The sequence below is a fragment of the Apus apus genome, chromosome 10, assembly GCF_020740795.1.
Source record: "Apus apus isolate bApuApu2 chromosome 10, bApuApu2.pri.cur, whole genome shotgun sequence".
NCBI classification, from domain to species: Eukaryota; Metazoa; Chordata; class Aves; order Apodiformes; family Apodidae; genus Apus; species Apus apus.
The window spans coordinates 18,419,947-18,434,660 of NC_067291.1; the positions used below are offsets into that span (position 1 = coordinate 18,419,947).

Consider the following 14,714-nt stretch of genomic DNA (forward strand, 5'->3'; position numbering starts at 1 on the left):
TTTGGGGACTACAGCAAACTAGACCTTGAGACAAAAGGCAGGAAGAGGGGTGGAAACAGAGACTTGGTTTGGGGGCAGCATGAGGCCTTGTGAGTGCCTTCAATGGGTGTGGACCCTTGTCAGCATTTTTACTAGAGGCTTTCAAAAGAGAAATGAAAAAACAAGTCTGGAAACACTGGAAGGCTGAAACTGTGCATGTGGTAACACTTTTCCCTCCTGGGCCATGTTGCAGTGGACTTGGCAGTGGAATGTGCCCATCAAGGCGTGTTCTTCAATCAAGGGCAGTGCTGCACGGCTGCCTCACGAGTGTTTGTGGAGGAGCAGGTCTACCCCGAGTTCGTCCGGCGCAGTGTGGAGTATGCCAAGAAGAGACTTGTTGGAGACCCTTTTGATGCCAGAACTGAGCAAGGGCCTCAGGTAACTGTGTGCTTGAGAACTCTTGTTTGGGTTTTGGTTGTGTTTTTGTTTAATTTTTCCTTGTGTAAATATTATCGTTGTGAATGTGGTCCCAGCAGAAGCACAGAGGGGTGAGTAATATATCATGGCTTTATTTTTCTCTCTATTTTAAATACCAATTAATCACAACTGTTGAAATGTTATGTTGTAATTTTTTTAAAACAAATGTATTTAATTCACTATGGAAGGGGCTGTCTCCCTGGTACAGTAATACAAAGCATGTTGCAGCAAGCAATAGCAATGCACAGAAGAGTGCAGCTGCAGAATGGCCATTCAGCTGCTTGGCTGTGTTGGTGATGACAAGCAGTTAGAGCCCAGGGACTCCTGAGTTCCCCCTTTCCCTCTCCTTCTTTGCCCTCTTTGTGATCCTTTGGAGAAGTTTCAGCTGAATTAGGAGGAAAAGCCATGCCAAGCTACTGTCATAACCAGCCTCATTAGTGCTTCCAGAGCCTTCGTTGTCTTTTTTCCTTGCAAAGCAGTCTGAGCTGTGGTGGAGAGCTCTGAAGAAAGATGATCATTGGGTCAGATCTTTTAACAGGGCCACTGTTTGCTACCAAAACCAAAAGGGGAATGCCAGAAATCTATAGCCTACTTTTCCTGTTCTCAGTTCTGAACTATGAGTTTTTCTTCCTTGATGCTATATAGATTCCTTTAGAGAAAAGATGACTGTAGAGACATCTCACCCTCCTTATTGGCATGTAGGCCCATTTACACTCTATCCACACATGGCAAAACCTCACTGTGTGTCCTTATGCATGGGGAATAAGATGTTTTACATCCCCTGTTCATGCTGGGACTGCATCTATCCCTATAACTTCCCTAGAAAGAGTTTTCAAACTGCTCAGCAAAATTAGGAAAAAATTGCACCTTGCTTATGAGTTAGCTTGGGGAACTGGCTGATTCAGGTCTAAACCAGGGTTTTTGGAAGTGAGGAAGAAAGGTTTTGTTCAGGTCAGTTCCCTGATGTGGATTACCATCTACTGGCATGGATACTCATGGCATGGTTGTGGGGAAAAGACTCTGTCAGCTGCAGTGTTGGTTTATGCTGATACAAACTGCAGTGCTCAAAAATAGGTCAAATTTAAGCAGAAATGAGGCATGCTTCTAATGAGACTTCTCCAAAACTCACATGTGTCTGACTGTGTTGGCTGGCTGGAATTCAAAAGACACCACAAGAAACCTGAGGGGTGATCAGGACTGTTTGAGTAGAGTGCCAACCCCAAATGCAGACCAAGAGCATTTTTAAACTTCAGATTCCTGTGAGTTGTATCATAGGAAGTAATAAAGTAAATCTGCACAGATGGCAAACTGGTTAACCAGGGCATTATAAAATTGTGCAGAGCAGACTCCATTAGATGAGATTAACATCCTGGTGGACTAGAACAGGGATCAGAGTTGAACAAGACTAGTTTTGTTACTGTAGAACCTCAAATTCTGGGGTTTGTGGACTATAAGAGCTGGTCTACAGGAAGAACATAAGCACGAGAGCTGCATGTGCTTGCTAGCAGTTTTTCAGCATAAAACCTATTGTTTGAATTTTAAGACAGCTGTTACTTTCCTTAGACTGTAGACATTTGTATACTTTAGTACTAAAGCATGAAAGTAACATATGTAAGCAGAGAGACTGTATGTCCAACAGTCAGTTGCACACAGTTGTGGTGTTATTCTGTAGAATTACAAGTGATGGGTTTGGAAAAGGAAAAACTGATCCTTGCAGTCTTGACTTAAATGAAACAAGAAATGAAGATTTGGGGTTTCTCAGATTTTGCAGTGATCCTTAGAGCCTTCCTCTCTTTTGAATTAGATGGACAAATAGTAGAATTTGCTCTAGCAGATCATGTGTTTTTAATAGAAGGCAATGCTTGAACCATAAATAATAGTGGAGTAGGGGACAGAATTTAAACAAGCCTTGCAAGCTCTAGTTACAATGACAAACAGTTCCACCCTTGCATGTCATTTTTACAAATGTTTTCTTTCCCCAGTGTCTTTTCATCTAACTATAGTTTGCCTTGCAACAAGTTACAGCTGTATAAATATCCTTGTTTTGTTTTCTGTGATGTGAAGTGGATGAACTGGATTGGTCTGGATCACAGACATGCCAGGATGGAAAGCACTTGCAGATATTTTCAAATTATTTACATTTGGCAACTAAGCAACCGGACAAATAGACAATATGACACGTGCCAAACTTACTGTGTGACACCCTGTATCCTACATTTCCTTGTGCAGTAGCATGTATCAGATATTTGCTTGGGTAGCATCTTAACACACGAGAGGACATGAGCACTTTGCACAAGCTGTCCACAGGGTGTGTGATACACACATCTGTGTGGCAGGAGATGTGCTGCTCTCTGTTTTTGTTGCGTACCAGAAGTACCCTAAGGACACCCTCCTGAAGCTTTGATATTTCTCTAAAAGCATGAAAACTTGGATTGTATGTGGCCAGGGATTAAATAGGGACAGGATATAGTCCGTAATCTGGAGGAGTCAAGTGTGGAACACTCCATGTAAACAGTCCCAACTGGCAACTAGCCCTGCCAAAATAAAAACAGATGCCTAGGGAAGGATTCTGAACCAGTACAAGCATCTGGAGATACCTGGCATTCAGAATAAGCTCCCAGGCTCCCAGGGCACCTTGAAGCAGTAGGTGGAGTCTTTTATTTAATAACTTTAATGAGTTTGGAGAGTTTTTTTGTTAGCTTTGCTTTTTGTAAACATGTCTCTAAGTGGTTTACCATCTGTAGCATCATGTGATGAGGTGTTTCATTGCTTAATTGTTATTATGCAAACATTGGTTTGTTTGGAACCTGAGGATACCTGCAGTACATTGCTGCATGAGGAGCACAAAAAAGGACCAGTAAAGATCAGAAGTGCTGTGGGCTTCTGCATCTCTTCCCAGCACGTGACCCATGGTGGTATAGTATATGATGTCTCTTCCAAGTCCTGGTGCAGGGCTGCACAGCTGTGCAACTTCAGTGTCCTCCTGTAACTGGACTGGCTTTTCTCTAGGCCAGCAAAACACATTTCAGGCTGTTCTCACGGTGCTCCTGAGTTAAAACAGTGCCTGGATAAGGTCAGTAAGTCCCAGAGCTGGAGTGAGGTGAGCCGTGGGAGTGCAGATCCAGGATGCAGAGGAAGGGAAAGTGAGGAGACCTCATTCATGTGGCAGTAAACTAGTTAGTTCAGATTGAACTATCACTTGTAGCTTCACCTTCCGTTTCCTGTGGCTCAGGGCTGTGCCCATGTCCTGTCTTTCAGTTTGCTTGTTGCCTGACTGCTGTATCATGGAGTGAGATGTAAACTCACTCAGTTTGACAGTGCCCTGCAAATGTGCCCCTGGGCCACATATCATGGCTCCAGTCTCTGGAACAGCAATAATAAAGGCACAGCTGTCTTGTTTCTTTTTGTTTCTGACAGATTGATCAAAAACAGTTTGATAAAATCCTGGAGCTGATAGAAAGTGGGAAGAAAGAAGGGGCTAAGCTGGAGTGTGGGGGTCTTGCCATTGAAGACAGAGGCTTGTTTATAAAACCCACTGTGTTTTCAGAGGTCACTGACAACATGCGTATCGCCAAAGAAGAGGTACAGTACAAGCCACCTGAACCTTTATATGCATTTGCTAATGTAAATGGGAAAGAAGAGAGGTATGGCTGTGGTTTGAAGTTAAAACCTGAGAGGACAATAGAAATTTCACTTGTTTTGGTGTCCTAACAACTGCCTAAAGCTGAAATGCATGCTACTAATGATGTATCTGCAAGGTGAGCTTCGATTTGGAGTGTATGTGTATGGGGGGTGAATTGTGAGAGGAGAAGGGGGAGAGCAGATCAGGGAAAAAAAACCTCCAAATAATTTAGGAGCAACTTTTTTGCAATTAATAGGTGTCTGTTTGTCAGCTCTTTCTCATGCCTTGCTGGTTTCCCCTGTTTTGTTTGGTTTTCCATAAGTGAAGTGGCCCTATGAGTGTACTCTTTGGACACTAACAAGTTCAGATAAAACCATAGTAGATAATAATACCCTAAAGCTTTTTGGGTCTCATTTCAGGAGACTTGGTACAGTGCAAAATACAGGCACATGCCTTACCTAGATACAGCTGTTATAAATGCTGCTTCTGAATAAGAAGCAGTGGTGATGGAGGGGTTTCTGTCTGAATCCTTGATTTTTTTATTATTTTTTTTTTATTTTTTTTTTTAAATAGAAGTAACAGTAAAAATAACTGAAATTGTGGCAGGCTGGAGCAATTCTATATATTCTTTGCCCTGAAGTTGGAAGACTTTCTGAAGAAAGAGTTAAGCTTTTCCACTCTGTGCAGATGGATGGTTGAGTGTGTGATGTGTTCTTATGTAGCTCCTATTGAGGGGACTTGAAATTGGTCAGCTTGTGGTACACACTGACTCAAAGTGACAGAGGACAGTATAATGTGTCTTCTCCACTGCTTTGTAAAAAAGCAGTTGCTTTATTGCAGAAAGGTGGGACAAAAACTCTGGGACCTGAAGCTGGTGAGGAGGGAAGGAATGGCCCTGCTATCCTGCCACTGAAGCACCTTTCTCAAGGAGCCTTAGTGTCTGAAATAATCCCAGATTCTGTTCCCATGGTGAAATCTCCTGAGGCTGACCACTTTTTTCCTATATGAAAACATGATTGAAGTCAGCAAAGTGCAGATCTAATTCTCTGGCTTTCATTATTCATAGGCATAAAAATTGAACAAGCTGCATGTGATTAGATCCTGTGATATTCATTTGAAATAGAAGTTAATCTACTTTTTGTCATGTTCCCCAATGGAAAATAAGTAGTTGCCAAAGTTTAACTGGCACTTGCCTTTTTTAGTTTAGCCTAGTGCTTTTTATGGAGCTGCTTACTGTTCACTTCTGGCAAAATGTTTAGATGTCTCAGATCTGCCACAGAATCTCTAAGGAACCTGGGAAAGATATCAGTCAGTCTGGACATGAGCTACATTCTAAAAATAGAGGGAATAAGATCTGAGAATCCCATGACAGGTCATTTTTGTTATGAACAGACTCCAAATCCCAAGTCATGATTCATGAAGCTTGCCCAGTTTAATTCATTTGCAGCTTTGTTGCAAATGCACATTCATCCTTTGCCTGGGATCAAGTACCTGGTTCTCCCCAAAGAAATTCAGAAACACTTATGAGCCTAAAGGCCTGGCAAAGTGCTCAGCCTGGCCCTCAGGGTGGCACAAGTGAGATTATATGTCACCTTTGGTATGGGGGTTTATTGTACTGCAAGACCATGCAGGCAAGAACAGGGCCCCACCTTTAATCCTGTACTTGATGAAAGACTCCATCCCAGAAGCTGGGAAGCATTGTGTATTCCAACTGCTTTATACTGGGAAGCCTGGGAAGCCAAGTTTGTGGTTAAACACATCTGTGGCAAATACACTGCATGCAAATCAACTGTGGACAATGACAAAATCGGAGTTAAAAACCAAGGAGGAAAACCTGCAATCCTTGAAATACATTCATTACTTCTTGAGTATCCTCAACATCTGAGTTCAAAAGGAGAGTTGTAAATGGAGTAAGGATGAGTTGTTTGAAACTTGTCCATATCTAACTCTGCTTATTTTGATTGTTACAGATGATGTGTTGTTGGATCATAGTGAATATTAACTGTTAAATCCCTGGACTTCCTTTGAAGTCAGTTTAATTAGCAGTTTTTCAGAGACTCTATTAGTGACTTCTAGAAGGCCAGGACATAACATTTTAAGTATAGTAAACCAAAGCATCTGATTGTAATTACTTCAAAATTGCCATGATTAGCAAAGATTTTACTAATGTTTAATCGATATGTGCAGATTTTTGGGCCAGTTCAGCCAATTATGAAGTTCAAGAGCATGGAAGAGGTGATAAGAAGAGCCAACAGCACAGAGTACGGCCTCACGGCTGCGGTGTTCACAAAGAACCTGGACAGGGCACTAACACTAGCTTCTGCATTGCAATCTGGAACTGTCTGGTGAGTGCTGTGGGAACAGAGTTTCCTTTGTTTGGAATCATGTGTAAGTGCTGCAGGTGAGATGTATTAGTAATCTTACTAATTCTTGATGTTCTGCTCTGTCCATTCATCAGAATCAGGTGGCGAGGACCAGAGAGTCTGGTGACTGTTTGTTCATTCAGTCGATGTAGTTCTTAATCTGAAAAACGCTGGGAATGTAGAGATTGTAGGAATTTCCACCAGACATCTGATGCCTGTCAAAATCCTGTTTGTCGAAAAAAGCAATTCTTAGGATCTTTCGGTACCGTCAGCCAGGCTCTTACATGCACAACTCAGTGTGGACAGTAGATGGCATCACACCACTGTCAGAAGGCTGAGTAATTAGTTTTGCTTCCAACTTCTTATTTTATAATAGAATCATTTTAAAGTTGGAATCCTGATTTTCTTCCCACTCGAGATGGGAATTTTATCTGATGTCTGATTTGATGCATGCAGAGGATTGATTTAAAGAGTTGACACTGGAAGATTCTTCCTCTGAGTAAATATGTTCATAAAGGTGGGATGATGGGCTTTGGAGGGTACATGTGCTGCATGTACATGAAGGTGCAGTCCTACAGCACCAAGCCATACCTGTCTCTCTTCAGTAATTTGATCTTCCTGAGATGCTGAGGAAGCACCTGCAGTAGCTTTTTCTACCTAGTGCCTACAGAAATGGAGTTAACTCTTTTGTTTTACTGCAACACAACTGTCTAATGCAGTCCAACTTTTTTCTGTTGCTGGAAGTGGATAATGGGGCCTGCATGTGTTTAGACAGGTTCAAGAGTAAACATGTTCATTTCAGAATGTGCTTCATTAAATTAGAGAATAGGTTGGACTATTTATTTGAAGCATGGCTCTGAACACAGCTGAAATTCCTGCTCGTGCCTGAATGTCTTGACCGTTAGAGACTGAAGTGAGATGTGGGTCAGACTACTCAAATGTTTTCTGTTTCTGTAGCAAAATAAGGTTTTATTGCTAAAATCTGATTTCTCAAGGGAATTAATTGTATAAAGAGAAAACTGACAGATTTTAGCCTTTTTTTGTGTTGTTGTTGTTATCATCTTGCTTCTCCTTGGTGTCGAATTGTCTTTTTACAATTGGTGTTTTTATTGTAGGATCAACTGTTACAATGCACTCTATGCACAGGCTCCTTTTGGTGGCTTTAAAATGTCAGGCAATGGCAGAGAACTGTAAGTTTTGCTCAAGATTTTGTTTATATGTGGATGGTGAATGCAATAAGAATTACGACTCAGTGAAAATATGGTTGAATTTGCTTTTTAAACTATCAGGCTTGCATATAGGGAGGTGTTAAGCCTCCTACTGTTAAGTAAAATGTGGATGTAAAGCACAGATGTGAGAACATGAGTGGTGCTTTCAGGAGTATCTTAATCTGCTTTATCAGCTCTTAATAACTCCAGTCAATTCCACTTGTAAGCATTTTTTTTCCTTATTAGTCAGATTTTTAGATCAAGGGAGAAGTCTGACACCTTGGCTGGGGACACTGGTATCCACCCCAAACCTCTTCCCTTTTTATTTGGCAGTATCTGTGCCTCCCTTGACTGCTGTATAGTGAGACCTCTTTGAACCTCTTGCTTTCTAATGCTGGAGCTAGAACAAGAAGGAATGATCTTCAAGATCATTCCACATCCCACCAACCAAGGTCACCCTGTAATTAGAGGTAGAGCTGAGAACCTGACTTAAATCTTAATTTACTCCTTGTGTAGGAGAGAAACAGGTTTTATTACACCATTCAGAAGACTGAATCTAGATAATTCTAATGCATCTTTTATTTAATAAGTCAGATTTATTTCCAGGAAGCATTTCCAGTAGCTGTTCTGGTGCATCTGCTGCTCTGAGACAATTGGATGCCTCACTTGCTAAGCATAGCAAATGAATGAATCCTCAATGGGACACATATATTGAGACCTTATGGTTTACTTTGCCTGACTGCCTGGCTAATTAAAGGATGTAAGGGGTTATCCCCTGGGCAAGGCATGGGAATAGAGCCAGTTTCCACCAACAGAGGTATAATGCAGTGGTGGGGTCTGCCATCAGTATGCATTTCTGGAGCAACTGTGCCCTCTTGATATATGGTATCTTGTAGACAGAAGCTGACTTTTAGTTAAAAAGTAACCTTAATTACTGTCTAAGCACTGATGACTATGTTTACATGGATGTTTCTTCATACTTAATTTTCACTAGGCAGAGAGTACAAGGTGTCATCTTGTGGGTTACTGTGACCAGAAGCATCCTATGTTTCTTTTACAACAGGGTGCAGTTGTGTGTACTTGAGTGCATGTACTTACCCACAATTAGAAGTGGTGGGCCAGGCTGATGGCTGGTGTCAGTTAGTTCAGATCTAGTTTTAATGGCCTGATATCATTCATCTACAGCAGCTGTCAATCAGAGGCTAAAATGCACTTGTGTAGAAAGTTGTTATCTTAGGGAAGCTCACATTAACGTGCTACAATTGTTTGTCCCTTTCCCTCCTTTCTCTTCTTTTCCAGTGGTGAATATGCTTTGGCAGAATATACCGAAGTGAAAACGGTCACCATTAAACTCTCCCAGAAGAATCCATGAAAACAGAAGGCCTAAAATGCTGACACTCTGAATGTGACATATGGGGCATGTGTTCAGAGCAAGGGGGAGGGGAGGGGTAGGAAGGAAAATGGAAAAACCTAACTTTATTCCTCTAGAAACACTGAATCCACTGGACTCCATTTTGTCAACTGGCTCTTCGAAAACTGCTTTAACTGACCCTACTGGCAGCACAGCACACACTTGTACTGTACAAGTCCCTGGCTGTACATCTCTCTGCTACCTGTGACTAGAATGCTGGTTGGTCGCAGTGTTTGCAGGACATCTGCTTTCAAACTGTACCCCTGAAGGACCTGGACATCACTGGCATGTTAGAGAGACTTCTGGTACCATTAGCCTGGACTGTTCAACGCCTTCAAAGGCACAAGGGTTTCACTTGGCATAAATGGACTTGAGCACTAGGGTTAGTACAAGTTGACTGAAGTTGGAGGAGTTTGTGTGAAGACTGCAGCTGGAGTTTGGGGTGGGACTGCAAGCTTTCATGGAAGGATCTGTAAAGAAATTCTCTTTGAAAGAGCTATCTTGGTCTCTCTAAAGATACATGCTTTCTCCATGTTGGTGATATCCTAGCCCTGAATGAGATTTATGGGAGTTTCCCAGAGGACTCCTTTGGGGCTAGTATTTCACCTGACAGAGCTAGACTTTAAAGTATCCTTTGAACCCCATGTTTTGGTGTGCACACGCTACACAAGCTGCAAATGCAAGTTACTGATGTGGTAACCCTTCTGGCTCTGAATGAGTCACAACTGTATCTCAAACCTTCACTATAGCACTTTTTTCAAGAGGATTTTGCACTGTACTTACCATGATGATGCAGAGTTGAATGAGAAACATGTAGCATGGTAGATATCCCACAGAAAACATCCCACGCCAGTCCTTCTGATCTGGAGGAGGGAGCAGAAGAGTTGCAAGAAGCTGTCCTGCTCTGTCTTTCTCTGTAACTTTCAGGCTGTGTGAACATCTCTTCATTTTTTGAGCCAGATCAATTTTTAAGAGAGTAAAAGTTATAAGCTCTTCTCACTGCTTCTTTATCCTGTATGAATGTAGCTTAAAATGAATTTCTGGAAGTACAGTATGAAAAGGCAGGTGCTAAAGATGTAGGTGTACAAACCAGTTACCATGGAATAAGCTATGGCTGGACTTAAATGTGTCAGCAGCTCTGCAGTAGTTGTCCTCGTGAGTGCTGTCAACTTGTGGCAAGCACAGAGGAGCTGATCCTTCACTGAAGAATGGACTGCCTTGAGTTGTCTCTTCATAGAATCATAGAATGGTTTGGGTTGGAAGGGACCTTAAAGATCATCTAGATCAAATTCCTTGCATGGGCATGAAGTGGCTGTCATACCAACTTCATGCTTTAGTATCTCCTGCAGTAACTTCTTTGCATGCCCAGACATGACTATTAGATTAATGACAAGCCACCTGTTGTCTCAGTTCCTGGGTTCACTACTTGCCCTCCTCTTCCCAATTCTGTGCTGGAGAACCACTGGCAAACACACGGGAAGTTCCGTGTCCATGGGAGCTGGAAGCATGCAGAGTTGGTGGTGTCAGCTTGGTAGGAAGTTTAGCTGATTTTGCTGGCATTGTTTTCTGAGAGCAAACTGATAGAGGTTCCTTGTGGCACATCAACAGATCTCCGTGGAGCACTGGTAAGGATTGCTGCCTGGAGTTTTCTAGAAGCAGAAATGCAGGTCTAACCTCTGTCCTCTGATGCAAGCAAAGATTTAACTGGTACCTTCCTTTGCTCAGAGATATGCCCAGCCAGGAACACGTGCTATATTGCATGACTTGACCTTTTTTTGGAGGGGGAAGGAAGGAAGGTGGGTGTTGATAAGTAAGGAAAAAGTTTGCATGAGCCTTAACTTCCTTATTAGTTGGTGAATGTTGAAATGGCCCTTCAACACCCCTTCTGAAATGACATACCTCCAACAGCTGTGTGTAACTAGGAGCCTGCCCTCCCCTGGGTGTATAAGACAGGGAAATCTCTCCATCTGGTGAAGAAAATGTCCTCCCTACCCCATGAAAGGCCAAATGGGAACACTGTAAATAAGTCTCTATTTTTGTAAAACCCTTTGGGTGCAAACACCTTCTCGGACAAATGTTTTACTTTTGCCTACTTGACCATTTTCTAGGGCTGCAGTCAGACAGTAGGGAGGTGAGGCAAACAGTAAAAGGCTGGTTATCTTGATGTATCTCTGCATTAATTTTTGATAAGCAGTGGTTGAATCTGAAATAATCTGAAATTCTTAAAATCCTAGTATTCTGGCTTTATATGTATGATATATACTTCACCTCTTTTTTTTTTCTTTTCCCTTATCAAGTTTTTTAAAAGTTAATGTATCTCTTACTGTATAAATCAGGGTTTGACTCTACACACTGAATTTTCTAAGTTATATAACACTAGTCACTAACTTTAAAATAACCCCTTAGAGGGTATATATTCTTTCATTGCACAGTAAGGCTTTCATATTAAATACTACTTTCTTTTTTTTTAAAAAAAGAACTATATTTATAAATTAGGATACAGTTAATCTAATGTATTTTTATAGCTAAAGGTACATGAAAATGCTATGTTTAAACCTCATGTATATATTTAGACTATGGGTATCTTTTTGTAATAGTTCTTGTTCCTAATAAATGTTTAACTTTGTGAAATGGTTTCTAAATGCTACATATTGATATTGCTCATAAAGGAAGGTGGGGAAGCAGAAACTTCTATTGACTTCAATAATTTTAGAGGAGTAACTAGAATGCTTTTTTTATTTACACTTACTAGTCCCCTAAGATAATTCCAGCCCTTGCAATGCATGTGTTAAGACCCCTTTCCATCAGCGAGCATCTTCCACTCAACTCAATCCTCCTGTCCCTGTTTTGTGTTTCAGCCTGAATTTGGCCCATTGTGTCCATCAAAGTGAACACTGGGAAGGGTTACAGCTTCATGGTTTAGAACAAAATGGCCTTGTATTGCTCTAGATACAGAGGCCTCTTCCCAGACAGCATCGTGTCTGTTCCCTTGATTCAGTGACCCAGCAGTTGTCCCCAGGCAGAAACTTGCATGGGGTTCACAAGAGATGAGGTAGTTTCCAGGTACCTTTTCCACCTGGCAGAACCAAATGCACAGTGAATGGTGTTTGCACGTGTGTATTGGGGGATTCAGTGTCTCACGGAGGGGGGGCTGTGATGGAATCTGAACTTGGATTCACTTCTGCAATTTGTGAAGAATAGCCTGTTTTTAAAAAGTACAGTGCCAAAGTGTGGTCAGTGCTCTACAGGGTAAAGCTGGAGCCTGTGTCTGATTGCTTACTTGTTGAGCAGCCACTTGCATGAGTTGTGCCATTTACAGTCAGTGGAGGAAGGAGAGCAGAGCTGCTTTCAGTTCAGAGGAGGATGGATCTGTTTCGTCTTCTGAGGTGAGCCTCAAAATAGACAATTTGATGGGACCATGGACCACACTGTCAGGTGTCTGGGTGCTTCCTAACCCTCTTTGAGATACATTCATCACTAGTAGGGCTCTGCTAAATACGTTTCCATTCTTGTCTTACTTTCTTTGTCTGCAGTGTAGATAGAGGGCAAGAACATACTGATACCAATACATGTGTGAGAAATACCTGTCATCTCCCTACACAGGCCAAGCCAAATCCCTTGAATTTTCCAGTTGGTAACAGCATCACCTTGAAGCTTTGAGACTTTAGAAGGGAGAAGGATGGAGATACAAAGGAATTGCTGTGAGTGACATAATCAATAGAGACATAAGCCAAGAAGAGTGGGATGAGATCTGGGGCAAATACGTAGGAAAAAAATACAGCTGGAATGCATAGAGAAATTCTTGCTGGGGCAGGTCCATATCAAAATAAGGGGAAAAGTTATTTTAGGGGGTTTTCAGAGTTACTCTAAAACAGCTGTAAGAAAGGTCTGGGTAAGCACCAGCCTCTGTGAGGCATGAAAGACTGCAGCCTGGGTAGGAGGTGGAAAGGGTTCTACAAACAAATTACACTGCTGTGGCTACAGGTAAAAGCACCAGTGAAAACCTGTCCTCTCTGTCTCTATTCTCACATCAAGGAAACACCCAAGTCAAATCTCAGGCTGCAGCAGCCGTTCAGTGAATGAATGTGGCTTTTTCCATCCTTGAGGCATCATCATCTTGGTACAGGCCAGGGAAGAAAAAAAAAAAAAAACCCACAAACATCTGGGTATGTAATTTATGGAATGGTAATGAGTAACAAAGCAAAAGGTATTTGGAAATGGTCTTCTCTGAGTAGGTCCAGGGGGTGGGGAGAACAAAGCAGCACCAAGCTTGTGAGAGGTCCCTGGTGCCCGCAGGACGGCGCGGCGGGGAAGGCAGCTCGCCCCTTCGGCACAGCAGCCGCAGCTCCTTCGGAAGGAAGGGGGCAACCTCGCCTTGCTTTTCCGCAGAGCAAATTCACGCCGCGACCTGGGGAAGGAGCGACTTCGGAAGAAAGGAATCTGGGAGCAACTCAGCGGCAGGTAAAGGCGGGGCCGGCGCGGGGAGGCGATGCGCGGGAGCCGGGCGGCGGGTGCTGGCGGGGAAGCCGCCCGGACCGCCCGCTGCAGCGGAGAGACCCTTCGCTGGGTTGTTTTTTTTTTTTTCCTAAACACCCCCTAAAGCCCGCGCTGGCACTGCCGGCGGAGAGGACGCTGCTGTGTCCGGGCTGGGAAGGTGTCCCCGCGTCCCCCCTCAGCCCGGGCCGCTGCCCGCTCCGCCGGGCGGGCCCGCGGGCGGAGGAGGCGCCGCGCGGCTGCTGCTGCCCCGCTCCTTTTCCTGCCTCCCTCTCTCCGCCTCCCGAGCCGCAGAGCGAGGCGGGCGGGCGCCGGAGCAGCAGCAGGAGGAGGAGGAGGAGGCGGCCGGAGGGCCCCCGCCAGCCCCCGCCAGCCGCAGGTACCGCGGCCGGCCCGCAGGCACCTGCCCGCGCCCCGGGGGGAGGCGGCGGGGGGGGGGGGCAGGCAGGGGCTCTTCGTGTGGAGAAGGGGAGCGGGGGCGGGGAGAAGCTTTTAAAAAAACAAAAGTTGGGTGAACTTGGTGGGGCGGCGGGTGTTGGTATTCCCCTCCGCCGGGCAGGGGGGAGAGGGAGAGAGAGAGAGAGGCTGCTCCGGGCCCGGCTGCCCCGGTTCGGTGTGGAGAGGAAACATTCGAGACTCGCCCTGAGGGAGGGGGGGGCGGAAAAAGAAAAAAAAGTCAGATTTATGTAAGCGGGGCCGGGCCGGGCTGGGCTGCAGCGGGCGCGGGGCGAGCAGTGCCCGCCGGGGCTGGGGCGGCCACCGAAAAGCGGCTGGAAAGGGTCGTGAGACGCCCCGAATCCGAGTCTAACACCTTCTTTCAAACTCAGCCGGTGGCTGTGGTGTGGGGAGAAGGGGGCTGGCTTGCCGCTTTCTGCCTGTCAGAGGGGGCACGTCCTGCCGCGCTGCGGTGGCCCCGGACAGGCCGTTTCATCCCCGGCTCTGGCTTCTCCTTTCCCCGTGCAGCGGCCTGCGGGCCCAGCGCCGCGGCGCTCGTTACACCCCTGGTCTGTCACCGCAGGGCCTGGCCCCAGGTGGGCTTCCCGAAAAGCAGCAGGTGGTTGGAGCGAAGAGCTGAAGTTTTGGCGGGTCTCTCGGGAATCGGGATCTTTGGGCAAACCGCTGTGTTTCGGGTGACCTCGCAGCCTGAGGCGCGGGGTGAG

At 44.5% G+C, this 14,714-nt stretch overlaps 2 protein-coding genes across 2 annotated transcripts in view; both read left to right on the forward strand.

Moving 5' to 3' along the window:
* The window catches only part of ALDH1A3 (aldehyde dehydrogenase 1 family member A3), a 34,721-nt gene extending 23,030 nt beyond the window's left edge, over positions 1-11,691 (forward strand). Inside the window, exons 9-13 of the mRNA XM_051628578.1 lie at positions 233-417; positions 3,874-4,038; positions 6,266-6,423; positions 7,557-7,631; positions 8,949-11,691. Coding sequence (XP_051484538.1) covers positions 233-417; positions 3,874-4,038; positions 6,266-6,423; positions 7,557-7,631; positions 8,949-9,021 — 656 coding nt within the window. The 3' untranslated portion in view covers positions 9,022-11,691. The remainder of the gene's footprint in view (positions 1-232; positions 418-3,873; positions 4,039-6,265; positions 6,424-7,556; positions 7,632-8,948) is intronic.
* Positions 11,692-13,904: 2,213 nt separating this feature from the next.
* Positions 13,905-14,714, forward strand: part of LRRK1 (leucine rich repeat kinase 1) — a 78,685-nt gene continuing 77,875 nt past the window's right edge. The window contains exon 1 of the mRNA XM_051628611.1: positions 13,905-13,933. The gene's annotated coding sequence lies outside the window, so the exon portion shown is untranslated. The remainder of the gene's footprint in view (positions 13,934-14,714) is intronic.